The following is a 17,115-nucleotide window of genomic DNA, read 5'->3' on the forward strand; positions in this document are numbered from 1 at the left end:
TTATTCAGAACACCAGACAATTTATATTCTGGGAGTTAGATAAGGTCTTATAAGCAAAGTTCACATGATTTTAAGCTGTATACAGTCACAAGAGCAAGGCATCTTCATATGAGTATAGGCTATTTGTGTAGTCACAAGGACAAAAAATTCTAGGAAACATCATCTGAAAAATAATAGTAAAAAAAATGCTAATAAGGCATAGGGGAACAGGGGATATGAAAGGGATGGTAGGACTAGAAGAAGAAGAGGGAAGAGCCTAAGACCGAGATGTAAAGTGAATTAATTAATGAAAAAGAAAAAACCTTATTGAACCACCATTGGTTCTTGAATGAAGCTTCAACAAGTCTCAAATTCTATGAAAATATAGTCACTCACCTGCTTTTGCATTTGGTGGATAATAATGTGCTGTTTAGAAACACATAAGTATCTAGTTTTACATTGTTGTGAGGAATAAATGGTAAAAGCTAAATTTTCAGTTTAAGATATTACAACAAAAAGACAGTACATCAGTTTGTTTGTAACTTAAGTTTAATATTCATTCACATGATTATCTCTTTCTGCCCAGTGGCAACCAACTCAGTGTTTACACTGACATGTGGGTGAATTTACTTCTAAGCACTGAAACATGTACTAGACTTTTAGTCTCTTATAGGAAATAAAAAGTAACATCTACAGTACTTAAATATAGAGCCTTTACATGTCTAGATTTCACTGCTGATGTTACAATACAATGGAAGAGAAATTACATGCCAAGGAAATAACAGTCTCATCCACATTTCCCTGTGTTTGAATCTGCACTATCTCATGGAGACTGTGGGCCACTGTATACACAGCTTTTTATACAACTCTCTTTAGTGGTCAAAATGTTTTTATAGCAACAATTCCAAGCATTAGGTAGACAGTTTTCAAGGATTTAGTCAAAGTCATAAAATGAACAATTAAAAAACCAGGGCCATAATATTTGAAGTAAATGTCTTCTAGGTATTTGATAGGATTATCTCTCTGTGTAAAATTTGGGAAACTGAAAATGTTTCCTGATGGGGTGAAAAAAATGAGAGTTATCAGGAATGAATCTGTCATGGACATGTTCATGCACTAAGTTTTCCATATTGAACTATTGAAATATATTTATTATTTAAAAATAGTGAATTATTGTCACCCCAAATGATAAGCATGATTGCTCATGATTCCAGAATCTTAGCATGGATTGAGAATGACAGAAGCTAAAAATATTCTCTGACTAGGACCATTTACTTCCACAAAATTAAAGCAGACTCCATTCCTGTCCAGTTCCATTTTCAAGTCTTCTAGAATCTGAGCACTTCTGTGGTCACCTGTGATGAGCAGTTCCACCAGGGTCCAGCTAATACAAAACATCCAACAGGCACTGCCATGTAACAAGAGATGTGTCTTTGAATGCCACCTGGTACAGAAAAGAAATTTGGCATTGTTCGGTCACATCAGGATCAAAAGGACCAATAGTAAATAGAAAGAAATACATTTTTTAAACAATATGTTAGTCACTGGAATAAAAAAAAATCTAACTCTGAAGTAAAATGTTAAAATGATGGCACTGATTATCTGCTGGACTGTTTTTAAAACCATTTCTCAGTTTTATCTTTTATCTTTTTCCATTTCCGCAAATGAGCAGAGAAATTGTAGCTGTGCACTACCGCTCCCAGTGTGACATGTGTTCTATGAATCTAAACTCTCATTCCTTACCTGTTTTGTATTGTTTTATAGATTGAGATTTTTTCTCATATTTACAATGACAATGCAGAGTAACAAAACTAGCTTAGACTTTGTGCTGTGCAAACTACAAATATATTGAAGTATACACTTAGGTTTTTTTTTCAACGTATGTTCAGAAAGAAAATTTTTTCACTTCTATTTTTAGTAATTCTTTGGATGGGAACTCAAAATTCTTGTTCATATTAGGATGTTTTTTAATTTTTTTTCATAAATATCCAAGTCTTGGATGTTTCCATGAGCAAAATTCCCTAATATTTTTTTAAACAAAACATGTAGTACCTTTGGTACACAGTGATGTAACAGAATTATCCTATTTAGTCACCTAGGCCTTCAAAATTAGAGTAGAACTTTTTAATCCTGATTTATTCCTAACTCTATTCTAAATATTTTCGTTATATGCATAGATAAGTATTACATTCATGACTCATCAGAGAAGCTTCTCTTTGCAAGAGACTTTAACTATAGAAAAATATCCTACTATAAAAGCAGAAGACATGCAATCTCAAATGGTCTCCAGTCCAAATTAATAAGTACACAAAGCATCTCCCACATCTATTACATGGTAAGCTTTGTGGAACTTGCATGTAAAATGATAACAATTTCCACAAGACCAGGGAATTTATTTCCTAGAAATGACAGAGAAACTTAATCAATGATATCCCAAAAATATGGCTGCCTGAATATGACCTGAAATAGGACAACACATATAGACATCCATTCTTGGAAGGAAAAACTCTCACACAAACACATTCACCATAAAATGGACTCAGAATGTTGTATTTATATAGTTGTGTGTATAAATGTAAGTAATGATTGTAGAAAAGAGGCCATGATTGAAGTGGATTAATGGGGGGAGGGGTGGAATGGAAGGGCAGAACAAAGAAAAGATTGGATCAGAAAAGCTAGCCAACAAAGATTTAATTACATGTTAATTACAATAAAACATTACAAAGAAAGTTATGAATTAAAACAAAATAGTAAAACATATAGAAAGCTAATTTAGAAATTTATCATGTTTATATTTCATAATTATCTTATCAATGAATGCTGGGAAATGAATATGAGTTGAGGGATTAGCTTCATAGAAATAAAAGTCATTGCATGTTGTTGGTACAAATCTAGACATCATTATCCCTCTCCTTAAAATGCATATATAATGTTTTTAGCATCATCAGCCTGACTTAAGATAAGAAACTGATCTCAAATTAAACACTAATACAAATACAGTCAGAGCTCCAGGACTGTGGTCATAACACACCCACATTTCTCATCCATGTGGATAAGGAACTGCTCTCTCTCACCTGACACTAATTCTCAGCCTACCATGAACCTAACATAGAAACGTGTTGTAGTATGAAGATGACTACAGAAGTTTGGATGAGGATCAATCTTTTAATACACTATTCTAACATGATAACAGTTAATTATATTTTTTACTGCATACATTATTATGTATCTATATCTTTCAGAAAAATAATGAAAATAAAAATAGCATTGATTTTGTAGATGAAAATCATTTCTACAAGTGGTACAGAAAGATAAGTATTGTGATTAAGATATCAACCACGGTGGAAGAGTATCAAACCAAAATAATTCCACAAATTTAGTATGCTTTTCTTTTCTCTAGAGATACTACTTCATGTAACTAAGGATAGCCTCAGAGCCACAATTTAGCTAAAAAAAAAAAAAAAAAAAAAGACCTTTGAAATCCTGATTCCACTACGTACAGCATGCACATGCTGGGGTTACATGCATGAGTCTCACAACTCAGATTGATCATTGTATTTAAAGTATTGCTTTATAAAACACTGCATATCTAAAATTTATATAAGCAATAAATAAGAATGAAGAGTTTATAAAAGGAGGTATGTATAAATTCTCTGAAGTGTTATGCCCAACTGCTAACAGAATTTCTAGAGCAAGCACTGAATTCATCCAGATACTGATGAATATTTACACCACCAAACTGGATAACATACTTTATGAATCATTGTATAGGCAATGGCATACATCTGATGAAAAATAAATCTTTGTTCATTATTTGTTCTATATGCCCCCAAAATGTTAGGTGTCAGTGGAGGAGAATACGTCAAGGAAGGAAGTGCTTACATGGGCACATGGTATTGCTTTCCCTTCATATTAATCCAACTATGATCGTGTCATGAAAACACTGCTGTTGGACTTGAGAATCAGGTAACCACCATTCTAAGTACTAAGTATATTGAATGGTGTTTGTAAGTAAATGGCACTGAAGTATAGTTTGAATATTGTGTGTTTGTTTCCTTGTGTTGGTGGCTACACCTGCTAAGAGTTAGTGATGACAACAGCCATATCATAGCCAGAAGAACACAGTCTATTGTACACCCCACATTCTCCCTCTGTTAGAAAAATTTCTTCCCATCTTCTGTCAGGTTCCCCAGGACCTCAGATGAGAGGAGCTATTTTCACATCCTATTGTAGATAAGCACATGACATCTGTTAATTAACATCACTTTGACCTAATATCTTTCCCTGCTCTGCCCCACCTCTCACTAATTAAGAAAATGCCTTATAGGCCTTCATAAAGCACAATCTTCTGGAGGTATTTTTCTTTTTTAAATGCATTATTATTATTATTTACAATTTATTAAATTTGTATCACGATTGTAGCCCCCTCCCTCATCTCCTCCTGGTCCAACCCTCCCTTCCTCTTTCTCCCATCCTCCTCCCCTAGTTCACTGAAAACCGGGAGGCCTCTGAGGTTCCATACTCATGATTTTCACTCCTGTCAAGCTGACATAAAACTATCCCACAAAATTTACCCTGTGTCAGCTTGACACACAAATACACCACTGTCAAGCCACAATCTTTTGCTTCTCATTCATCCACAATATTTCACTTTAAAAATGTAAATAACTTTTAAATTCCCATTTTTTTTTTTACAAATTCAACTACCTTAAGATTTTAGTCTCTTTGAAATAGCCAATCTCTCTTAAAATCTAAAGTCTTTTAATATTCAAAGGCTCTAAACTGTGGCCTAGTAGAAAATTAAAAAAAAGAAGAAGAAATTAAATACTTTCTTACTTCAAGAGGGAAGAACCAGGGCACTGTAACAATCTCAAACTCTGTAAATAACTCAGTATACTATTGGGTAGGATTCACGCCAGACTTCTGGGCTCCCCCAGGTACCTGGATCTCTTCTGTGTGTGGCACACACTGCTTATCTTCTATGGTCTGTATTGTTCCACTTCACTGCTGCTACTGTTTTTGTTGGTCATTCCATGATACTGGTATCTCCAAAGTACTGGGCTCCCTTGCTGCAGCTGGACTTCACTTTCACCAATTGGCTCATCTGGGTGCTCTTCAGGGATCCCAGCCCTGTCACTTAGTGTCTCATCCACGCTCCATGACCCTTCATACTTTGAAAATAACACTACCTAGGAGACTCTTAAATTTTCAAGTTTAACCCCCTGAACAAGTTAAGGGTTTGGCTAAGTCTAAAATACAGATTTAGTATGTTAACTCTCATGAAACACTTTCCAGACGACTTTACCTCAAAGATGCACATCTTTTTTTAATCACCACTTCTCAGTTCCAGCTGCCCTGAATCTACTCTTCCAAAAAACCAAAGTTTTCACTTTAGTAGTTCTGTTACCTTGATAATCAAGGATGATTTTTCAGCCCTAGCTAAACAAACTTAGATTTTTCACACATAAAGCCCAATAGTCTTTGCTTCCCTTTGAAACTTCACAAACCAGGCCTCCACTGGTTTGCACTCCTTTCAATATGCTTACCTTTAAAGCTCTTATTATACTGCTCACTGAGTTCTCAGCAATCGTTTTTTGTCATCAGGAAATGGGACTCTTCACCTTTGAGATAGGTACAGATAATGGCCATTATGGTGAATGCAGAGTGGCTCCACTGAATCCTTTATATATGAATGGACTCTCACAGTCTTGGACAGAGTGGGGTACCATGTTCTATGAACATGGAGGCATCCTTCCATGATGGGTCCTTTCTTTCCACATCTAACTGAGAGGTTCAAAAACTTAGAGTTAATTCCTGGGATGGAGCAAAAACACCAGATCGAAGTCCTTTCAGAGCAGAGGTCCAGCAGCAGTCCCCCACCCAGATAAACCTTAGGGTGTGACTAAGGTCACATAGCCCCTAAGAAAGCCCATGGAATGTGCTAACACCCTCTCCCCCCTTGCTACAGCCTAACCTGCATGTAACAGGGCAGTACTCCCAGGTAGCCAGGCCTGACCATTTGCAGTCTTGGCCCCTAAAAACAAACCAATCATTTTAAAGGTCAGCTCCCCTAGAGACCCTCTTACTCAATCCTGTAATGCCAAGGCATGTACTTCCCCTGCGTTTGTCCCTTTAAAAACCTTGTTCTCCTGGAGTTGGGGATTGCTTGCCCCTTTGTCTTTGTAAAGGGCAGCCACCCAGCTCGAGTTTGCAATGAAAGACCCTCCTGTGTTTTGCATAGGACTCAAATCCTGTTGGTTGTTTGGGGACTCGCAATCTGAGTATTACATAACTTTGAAACACCAGGAACAAACTAGTTGTGTCATATCAAATGATGTTTGAGCAAATGGCTTATACACAGGTTTGGCAGCCAATCTTTCGGACTTTGGTTGGTCTTTGTGGCTTTGCTATTCTTTGACCCTGATGGCATAATTTCAGAGACCTGAGAGGATAGTCCTCAGACATATTTTTCCAACTTGTATTTGTTACTTGGACAGAAGACCTCAGCTGTGAAGCCTGAGGGTAAACAGTTTTGAAAATTTCTCCAGGAAACTGGAACAAGCAAAGTTTCTAAACCTATGACAATTTTTGATCACTCAAAAATACAGTAAAGAAAAATCTTCATGCTAAGAAAGTGTTCCTGCTATTCTCAACTTGCCTGAAAATAGCACGATGTGCTTAAACTGCAATTTAAAACCAATGAAACAACTTTGTTATCTTCATGCATTTACATGAAAAGGTGTGTTTGGGTGCTTAACTTAGAAGAAGAATAAAGGCTTCTGAGGGCTTAGTTCAACTAAATGGAGTTTGCATTGGCTACAGGATTTAGCAATTTTATAAATTCACTCACTGTTGACTGGTTCCTCAACCACCACACCCTCATCCTATTCTCAGCCTCACCCTCACCCACCTCATTCATCCCCACCCCCAGCCCTCCGCCCCTCCCTTTACCCCTCACCCCAACCTCCAGGAAACCCCTTAAGGGCGTGGAAAGAGGAGGGTACGGATCCTTGGTTGCTGTGACGAACTAGAAGGAGCTTGTCTGAAGACCAGCCTCCGAGTTGCTTTAATTTTGGGAAGCCCGGGTTAGCTGTGGGCGGGTCTACTGGAGTGCGCATGCGTTTGCTCGGGGCGGGCTCCGGAACTCTAGTTGGCCCGGATGGAAACAGTTGCAGGACTTCCTGGATTTTTAAGGGTGAGTCAACTCTGGTCTTTGGAGTTCTTGGTGTGGTCACGACTGGTCGGGCCCTGAGGGATATAAAGAGGGATTGTTTACGTTCACTTTTGGAGTAGTTGCGCAGAAAATGCGTTATGTGTTGCTGATGGCGTTAACCCGCTGTGTTCAGCAACCTGTCGGGGGATGGGAGGTGGGGCCGGGGACAGTGCCCAGGCACAGGTCAGTGGTTTGGGAACTTTGGGAGCAGTGTGAAGAGAGTGGGTCTGGCAATAAGTTTCAGAAGAACTTGGTGCACAGTTAACAGAGGTCCACCGGCTTTTTGTCTCACTGAGGAAGGCGGGAGCAGATCTTAAAATTACCTTTTAGAAGTGCTTTGAGTACAAAAGCTAAGTGAATAGTAGTTACGTTTTAGCCCTTTGGAAGTAGGCTGTGTATTTGTAATTGCAATAAAGCTATAAAATCGTATGTTTTCTTAATACCTCCAACCCAACACCGAAACTAACTTGTTAAAGAAAGCAAAAACAAAATTAAAGAGAATTAAAACAAATTATGGGCTATCCTTTAGATAAAATGTTGCTCTTTGTGTTCTAGCAGCCAGTATATGCTTGAATTTTCTATATGTATTTGAATTTTCTTTTAGACATCATTATGAAACAGAAATGTTACGCCACTTGAATTAATAGAGAAAGTCAATGGGGTACTGGAAGTTCAGCCACTGAATAAGTTGCAGAAACTAGATTTCAGATCTCTACAGCCAGGATGTGATTATGGTAAAATCTATATTCAGCTAAGTTTGTTAACTCAAATGCATTTTTGTCTTAAAGACTATGTGCATATTTTATTTTTAGTATCTTTGTGAGGGTGCCTAGAATAGGTTTTTGTTTTAGCCACTACCACTGAGACAGAATATTTCAGCGTTATTCATGATTTTTCAGCTTTCACTTAGCAAACATTTATTGTGTTGTAATGTTCTAGAATAACTTTCTGAGGTACAACAATAAATTGATCTACTTATCATAGTCAAGGTGATCTCTAATTTTAATTAATAATAAATAGTAGCCGTTTGATATGTGAACATAGGAGAATTTTATTTTCTGCTATGTTCAGTTAAGAGAAATGAACCAGGGCTTTTGGGTAGCTATTTTACTTAGCTTTCTTTAGGGTAAAAGGAGTCATGTATGCTGAAGAATTTGGATGCCAAAGTAACAATGTGGGAGTCTCATGCCAGATATGAGCAAGAGAAATACATGCCTCACTTTGAGTTTAAGCCATTCACAAAGACTATAAGTTACATAATGATAAAGCAAGTGTAGTGGAAGAAAAGCAATTAGGCAGTAAGTCAGGTAAGAGTTGATAACTTACTTGCATTAGTGGTAGAAGGGATGATGGGGTATGTTGATAGAAAAAGATAGAAATGTAACGCTAGAAACAACAAAAGTTAGCATTTATTGAGTGTTTTCTTTATGATGGATGCTGTTTTAGGTACTATGTGTGTTAACTTATTTAATTGTGAATCAGTGCTTTATAAAGCTTTACCTATATGTTTGAAGATATTGTATTTCAGAAGGGTTAAGTGATTTTTCCTGACAGCAGATATGTGGTAGAGGTGACATTTAAATCTTGACATAAAATCAAGAATTAAAAGGCCTTGAAGAACAATTAGACTAGAGAGGTTCAGTGAGTTCAGGAAGCTTAACTGTCTGTCATTCCTAGCTCTGCCGGGCAAAATGAGAGAAGCTACATATTTCACACGGACCATCACATATATGAGTGATTTCAATAGATTCTGCATTCACTGTAGTATGGACATTGTCTATATAAGGAAAACTGCTTTCCCATTGTCAGAGCTTTGCTGAAGTGTCTCCGTCAGCCTCCTCATTTTTTTTTAATAGGTGAGAGGACATTGAAGTTGGCACAAGACACCCCAAGACCAAAAGTGCTCAATACAAAGGGGATTGATTTGTACCAGATAGATAGAGGGAATAAGAGACAAAGGAGGAGACAGAGGACAAGGGGGAAGAGAAAAGGGGCAAGAGCGAGGGACAAAGGACTGCCTCTGGGTAGAGAGAAGACAGACATGGGCATGTTGGCAAATGGCAGTTATAAAAGTCAAAGGGGAAACCCTATGTTAGGATGAGTTGGTTTGTTTTGATTGGAAAAGTTATTTAGGGTAATCAAAAGGAGACTTTGGCTTGCTGGTCTTCAGTTGTTTGACAGCTGGAGCTTGTAGTCAGCCTTAGGAGGAGGAAGTGACCAAATACAGGAATGGACCTCAGTGGCTGCCTTTAGAAATGGAATCTAACAGTTTAGCAGGGTAGGGGAAATGGGGGAGAAGGGTAAAAGGCAAAACGTGTTGTCAACATGATTGCCATGCTCAGGATTGTTCTTGCTGTGCTGGGGCTTGTGTTTGCCATGCTCTGCTTGCTAGAGCCCTTCACCTTTCCTCTTGAATCTAGGTGTCATAGTTGCTAACTGCCCATTCTGTTATACTTAATCATCTTAGTAACTTTAAACATAGGTGTCCTCATGTAGGTAAAATTCTGTCTTTATTATTTCTCAACTAGTCCCCTCAAGCTGGGAAGAAGAGTTTGGCCATTGAGATGCTACTAAATGAGATGGACGTCTCATTAAAGTGTGTAATTGCTTGGATGGTCTGGAACAGTGATTGGGAATCAGACTATGAACTACAACTGTTAAAACTACCAGTGGAATAGACATGTTATTCTAGGGAAGTGGTGATGAACCACATTTACTGATTGCTTCCTGGAGTTTATACCTTAACGGGAGAAGAAATGAGATAAATAATTATAAAAAATAGTATAAGAAATGAATATAGTCTTATTAAAAAATTAAGACTATAGATTATAAAGACATTCCAAATAAATTTTCTGAGGAAAAATCTAATGTATCTGTGATATCCATCAAATAAGATTGATTGATAGAAGATTGAAACTTATCTCTGTTTGCTTGCTTGTTTCTAGATTTCTAGTTTTAGGTGTTGTAAGAGACGATTAATATTTACTATTGGTTTATCTTCTGGTAAAGCTTGCTGTTAATCTTAAACAGCTGTATAACCAAATCACCACACAGAGACTGGGTTTTTAGTTAACCTAGAACACAATGCTGGGCAATATTTACTCCCTCCTAACCCTCCAAGCCCTCAGTTTCCTAACATTTATACTTATACTTGCTTTTTGTGAAATCTTAGGTATGGTTCATGCTCCACATCCTCCAAGATCTCTCCTCCAGCTCTGCTCTCCTAGCTTCTCCTCCCTTCTCCTCCTTCTCCTCTCCTGCCTTCTCACTCCTCCCCTCTTTCCTGTCCTCTGGCTCCTCCCTGCTCAACATTGTGTCTAGTTGCTTTATTTTGTGTTTACACAAGAGTTGAGACAGGATGCTTAGAATGAGTATCACAATGCAATATCCGGATTGAAACCAGAGTTGGGGTTGGGGTGGGTTAGAAATCAGTATTTGAATGAACAAGGGTAAGGTGTATACATTAAAAATATATATATACCAACATTTGCCCTTTTAAGTCCATTAAAAGGTTCCTTTTCTTTCAATACAATAATAATTATGAAATTATGAAAACTGTTAGGTAAAATCTACATGTGCAATGTCCAGTCCATGTGTATTTGCACATGGAGAGGGTATCTTAGGGGAAAGTATCTGATTATCCTATCTATCATGACAAGTTTAAAGTTCTAAACCTAAATTAATGTTTATCCTTATTGGTATTACCTATATGAAAAGATTTCTTAACTTCTAAACAACTTAAGCTTAAATGTGGTACTGTAACTATTTGGTCTTCAACCCCATCAGAGACTTGAGAAGGAATAAAACTAGTTATGAGAGTAAATTGGAAGTGCATGTTAGCAGCTTCCAAAAAATAAAAATTGACAGAGACAGTTTGCTGCTGAACAGTCACCCATAACTCTCTATAACGTTGGAGCATCATCTTCAGCCTTCTGGCTCAGAATATATTGACAGACATATATGTGAAGCAGGAACTATTTAGGACTTGCTTACCCTGTCTTGGCAGAGTTCAGCAGTCGACTTCTCCTGCATTTAAGCTTGTCCATTTTAGGCAAAATTTGTCTGTTGTGAAGCGAGGGTATTTTCTTTACCCGAGTGGCTTGTTTGCTACTCCATATGGAGGTTCTTCGATGCTCATTATCTTCTTTCAGGTAGGCAGGGTGCTGCCAGGAAATGACTTGTCTCATTGTCAAAGAATCTTTAAAATAATAAGAACATTTTAAATGCCATATTCTGTAGGTCTCTGAAGCTTTTGAAGACTACCTATCTTTATGTAATCGATTTTTATACAAAATCATATCTATCTGTTAAACCTATGATGTAAACTCCTGTGATAAATTAGACTAGTGTCCGACATGACTATGAGTTGAATAACTAACAACTTGCATACCTAATATCCTAACCACCTATTAATAGTAGTTTAAAAGTATTGGAAGTAACCTTGACTTTCTATCAATATAGTAAAGCTTATACCAATGTATTAAAAATGCTTATTTTTGCATCAATATGCAAAATCCTATATCAGAGTTAAAATTAACCTAATTTGGGAATAACAAATAAAACCTTCAGTTGAGTAGATTCAATAATCTACCCTTTTTTCTATTTCTATAAAATATCCTGTATATTCCTTGTTTTACTTTGAATAAGACTGTAATAATAAACATCTCCCAATGACAATAAAATTTCGTAGCCATACCAAACAAACAAACAAACAAAAATACCCAACCCCTTTTAAGGAAAATTGGACGCCGTTCTCATAGATTTTTTTCTAGCTGACATTTTGGACATGTAGAAATCCTGTAGGGGGCCCAAATAAAAATGGTTAATTAAGCAATAACATTTGTGGTCCAATAACATTTTAATGTTGAGAAATTGTAGGCTTAATAAAAGTCCTTTTTGGAACAGTCTAAAATGCTGGATCAGTTAAAATTAGTAGCTTTCTTCAAAGTTCTTTTGGGAGCAGGCTTTGATGTGAAACGGCAGTTGAAGTTGAGGCAGGTACAAGCAGAATGCTGGAACATGCAAGGTGCTGGAACAGATGTGTCAGTGTCTCAGCATGATTCTGTTAGGTTTGATTCAGCATCTCTGGTGTCCAGTTCTTTTGTTCTGTTCTGTTTGATCTTGATTTCTCTCCTCTTCTGAGTGGCTAAGGTCTTCCGGTTGTCTTCCACTGTCATTCTGTTTTTTATTAGTTTTGAAGGAACCCATAATTTCTCTTCTCCTGCATGAACATAAGCAAAACCTCTTACCCAGCGTAACACATTCCCCACTCTCCACTGTGAAGTTAGGGTAGCTTTGAAATATAAAGGCTGAAATAACTCAGCAGTTTTTTCTATAACCCAGTGTCTCTCCACAGCTGTTGTTTGTTGTTCATTAACATTTAAGAAATTTAAGGTCAATAAAGCATTATGTAATTTGTCTCTGGGGGTTTTTAATACCCCTCTCTGTTAAGCATGTCCCTTAAAGTACAATTGAATCTTTCAGTGACTGCTTGAGCAGTAGGATTGTGAAGTATACCTGTTACATGCTTTATCTTGTAATATGCAAAAAATCCTTCCACTTTATTAGAGATATACACTGTAACATTATCAGTCTTAATTTGTTTAAGTATGCCCATAATTGCCATTACTTCTAATAAATGGGTAATAACTGAATCAGCCTTTTCAGAGCTTAAGGCTGTTGTCCATTGAAACCCTGAATATGTGTCTATAGTATGGTGCACATATTTCAGTTTACCAAACTGTAAAATAAAGCACGTCCATTTGCAAAATTTCATTTCTTTGGTTACCTTTAGGGTTACTTCCTGCAGGTTGTGGAGTTTGGCTATATAAAGAACAATTTTCTCACAACTTCTTTGCTTGTTGCCAAGTGATAGAAAACTCTCTTTTTAAACCTTTGCTGTTAACATGGTGTTTTTTATGAAATTCTGAGGCCTCTAACACGCTTCCTATCAATAGTTGATCAATTTCCTCATTGCCTTGTGCTAGAGGACCTGGTAAACCTGTATGAGATCTGACATGTGTTATATACAATGGATTATTTCTATTTCTGATTACTTGTTGAAATTAAAGGAACAGTGAAGTTAAGTCTGAATTATCCTGAATTAGATCAGCAGTTTCTATATGCAGAACAACTCTTTCTGCATATTGAGAGTCAGTGACTATATTAAGAGATTCCTGAAAATCTGATAACACCAAGAGAATTGGATTAATTCTGAGTTTTGAACTGAATCATAAGGACTCTCCACCACTTTACTCAGATTTTCTGACTGATAACCTGCCCTTTTTGATTATTGGCATCCGTATAAGATGTGGGAGCTCCAGAAATTGGAGTTCCTTTTACTATATGAGGGAGAATCCAATTGGTCCTTTTGTTCTGCAAACATAATTTCTCACAAGCATTATAGAGTTCTAAAATTATAAATGTATGAGATGTGCAGGATGAAACTAAACTGTAAGCCAATTTTATCTATGTAAATTAAAAGGTTAGCATAATACATTTTGAGAATATTATAGCCAAGGATTTATTATTGGCCAAGTATTGTTGAAGTTTTTGGCTGAAAACATATTTTTTTTATCTCTCAGTTAGTTTCAGAGTTGTTCCCATGTAAAGGGATCAGCAATATAAGGTAACATATTATTGAACATACAATCATTATCATGTTGAAATCAAAACAAGGTTGGATAGATTAAAATATCTTTTTGGGCTCTAGCGTGCCTGTTGTATTAGGCCAAGCTGCTACCTATTTCCGTAGAGAAGCCTCCCAATAGAGAGACAAGCTGGTTGCCTTGAGCAATAGAAAACACATGTTTTAATTAAACTTTATATAAACTCCTTTTTAATTTAGAATATAAGCATACCGTATGTATCTTGTACCTGTTCTGAGGTTTAGTCCTAGATTTTTATATGTGTTGTAGCTATTTGTCCTATCCCCATTTATATATAGAATGGGTAGTTATGCCTTTATAGCCAAACTTTATTTAAACTCCCTCTTACCTTTAGTGTTTAAGCATACCCTAGGCATCTTGTACCTGGGCTTTACTTTACATTGATAAGCATACCCTAGGCATTTTTTACCTGGGCTTTACACTCCCCTTTAGCATTTAAGCATACCCTAGGCATCTTGTACCTGGGCTTTACAATGATGGTGGCTATTCTTTGGCTTGCCCTCTTTTTAATATGGGATGGACAGTTTTGTTTTTTAAACATACGAATATAATTTTTGAGTTTTTAGGACTAAACTAGGTTGGCATGTTATTTTGCCATCTTTAAGCCTCTTTTGTCTTTTTTACATTAAGCATGACCAACATTATTCCCCTGTGAAAATGTCTCACATTTAAAAGGATAAGGCAGTTTCCAGAGCAGAGTGACATTATCTCTCTTTATATAAACCTAAAATATATGTGAATCCAACCTTTACACCAGTAAGGATATAACATCTATTATTAAGAAAAAAGAATTTACATGGTAACCTTAAGGAAAATTTCGTCATTTTGAATCTTAGATTATCTCTGTAAGTGGTTAAACAGCAGGAGTTGCCATCCTGGCTTTTATTATGTAAATAAGTTTGACCCTTTTTTATACAGCGCCATTTGTTTTAAGAGACGATTAATATTTACTGTTGGTAAACATTATACCAACATTTAGGTTTAGTAAATGACTGTTAAATAGATTGTAAAGTTCAGGCAGGTCCGGAGAGCAAGCAAATAGAAGGCATAGTTGTGGACTTCAAGAGTTAGATCGCAGTGAAATCATGAATTAAAAAAGCAAGAAGTTCAAATGAGTGTAGTACAACATAGGCCAAACACTGGGTTTAGACGATTCAGACCTATTTCTTTAAGCCATTGAATTTTATTAGGGAGACAAGCCATGACTGTGGGAAAACGAGCACGTCATCATAAGGAGTTTTTACAAAGGAAACATGAACTTGTAATTAGTATCTAACTCAGAAAAGATAGTATTAGAAAAAATACTCAAGTCATATGCTCTCAAGGATAATGAATGTCCTTTTAACCACAGAAAATAGTTTGCTTTTCTTTGAATTTTATAACCTCACACCTCGTACAGCACTTATGTGACTTAGATTGTTTCCTTTCCCTGAAAGCCTTCATCACCAGGAGATCCCATATAGCTACAGATGAGTGAGATGCCCCTTTGTGGATCAAGAAAATGTTAAAAATAGAAATGAACTGAAGCCCAGGAATTTTTATATATCTTAAGAATTTGATGCTGAAATCAGATTAATAAGATATAACGCAACAGATAAAAGTCTGACTGCTTCAGTTGATGGAGGACAAGAACTGAAAGAAAATTAAAGAAGAATGACCTTATTACAGCTAAAAACAAAGGCGAAAGGTGACTGTACTGGTATAAAAATACAGAGTTCTTACATCAATGTCCTGGATCAGTACTTCAGTCTGATGTGCTGAATGCTGATGTGTTAGAGATTTTTCACTACCAATAAAGTGTGCTGTCATGACTCTAGATATAGTTTCATTTAAGTTATATATTTTAATACTCTGATGTCATTTGCTGTCTCATTGACTCATACAGCTCTTTTATGTAAGCAGAGGCAATGATTTTGGAAGTCTCTATAAATTCAAATGTCTAAGCAATGTAGTTAGTGCTTTTTCAACCCATGGAAGGGGCATTACACCTGTCTGTGGCTATTTTGTGTCTGTAGGTGAGAGGAGCTCTTAAAGACAGTTGTAGTCTGATTCAAGTATTCTGTAAGTATTAAACAAGTTCAGGTCAGACAGGCTCTACTTTGTAGATGTGCTGTTTATTTTAAGAATGCTATGAATATGTACTCATGATTTCCAGTTTTACATATTACTGATTAATGGAAAATAATTTTCCCATGATGGGCACTGTTAAAGTGTCTGGATTTGTAGTCTTGTCAGTGATAATCAGGGGTAATAAGTATTGCATAGTTTTCATAGCATTTAAAGATGTTTAAACTGTCTAAGTGTGCTCCTTTATTCTCTTGTCAGGTTTGGTTTTAATGGGCAATGCGGTTGGCTAGAATACTGTTTCTGTAAGTCTGTGGGTGAACTGCTTAGTCTAACTGGGTTGTTTAAGTTGCATATGGAATTTGAAATGTTCTCATTGAATTGAATTTGCCAAAATGACAATAGAGGGATTAGCCGCAAATAAAAATGTTAACAGTGTACATTAGCCATAAAAATGAAACACCAGAAGTTCGAGGCTTAAATAACCTCTATCCCCTTTTAGAATCATTTACTACTCCATTAAAATTGTCAATAGCACACAAAACAAAACAAACAAACAATAAACAAAAATAGAAACTAGAAATTCATCTAAGGAGTAGATAACACACAATGTAATGTTGTCCTGTTAGTCTCTTCTTTATGCTGTGAGCCTGGTCTTGGTTAATAAAGTTACTGGAAGTTGCTAAGTGAGGTCTCTTTCTTTGGCCCTTTTTGTCTCCTAAGTAGGTTAGGGAATCTCAGACAAAGTCCTGTTTATCTCTTGCTCTGTGAATGCCCTCAGTTTGGTTCAAAGCAACAAACATTTTAGCAGCTTTTCTGGACTCCTAACAGTTGAATGTTTTAAAACAAACAAACAAACTGGATCTCTGTTTTTAGAATGACATCATTTAGAAAGTGAGTCTTTAAACATGCAGTCATACTTCTCTCAATGACACAGGCATGCATTGTGGGTGATTTGGGCACTGAGTGAGCCTCAAAGAGTGTGTTTAACAAACTCAGATGCTGAGTGTTTAGCTATGTGACCAGCATCCTGTATGAGACTCTTTGCTGTCTGAAATGTCCTTCCAAAATAATAAGGCTAATAAATGCATGGTGAAATTTATAGTTCAAATGGTTGCTTCTGTTCAGGAAAAAAAAAATGACTCCAATTTTCTACCTGTTAGAACTTTTTAAAGCATATATATGTGTTGG

General features: G+C 36.5%; 1 protein-coding gene and 1 long non-coding RNA gene across 6 annotated transcripts in view; one reads left to right on the plus strand and one right to left on the minus strand.

Moving 5' to 3' along the window:
• Positions 1-510: 510 nt before the first annotated feature.
• LOC110540980 (uncharacterized) lies at positions 511-7,080 on the minus strand. Of its 2 annotated transcripts, none has more exons than XR_002475984.2 (3): positions 6,944-7,080; positions 5,526-5,763; positions 511-1,423 (listed from the first exon to the last, which is right to left on the minus strand). It is a non-coding gene; the product is annotated as an uncharacterized LOC110540980 (long non-coding RNA). The 2 variants fall into 2 exon arrangements; XR_002475983.2 differs by having other exon boundaries at positions 6,938-7,080.
• A 2-nt stretch (positions 7,081-7,082) lies between these two features.
• LOC110541879 (protection of telomeres protein 1-like) overlaps positions 7,083-17,115 on the plus strand; it is a 57,488-nt gene continuing 47,455 nt past the window's right edge. For 3 of the 4 annotated variants that reach the window (XM_060370916.1, XM_060370918.1, XM_060370919.1), the window contains exon 1: positions 7,083-7,174. In XM_060370916.1, coding sequence (XP_060226899.1) covers positions 7,096-7,174 — 79 coding nt within the window. In that variant the 5' untranslated portion in view covers positions 7,083-7,095. Of the gene's footprint in view, positions 7,175-16,185; positions 16,230-17,115 lie in introns of all 4 variants that reach the window. The other variant, XM_060370917.1, reaches the window with a different exon arrangement.

The sequence above is a fragment of the Meriones unguiculatus genome, chromosome 17 (assembly GCF_030254825.1).
Source record: "Meriones unguiculatus strain TT.TT164.6M chromosome 17, Bangor_MerUng_6.1, whole genome shotgun sequence".
Lineage (NCBI taxonomy): Eukaryota > Metazoa > Chordata > Mammalia > Rodentia > Muridae > Meriones > Meriones unguiculatus.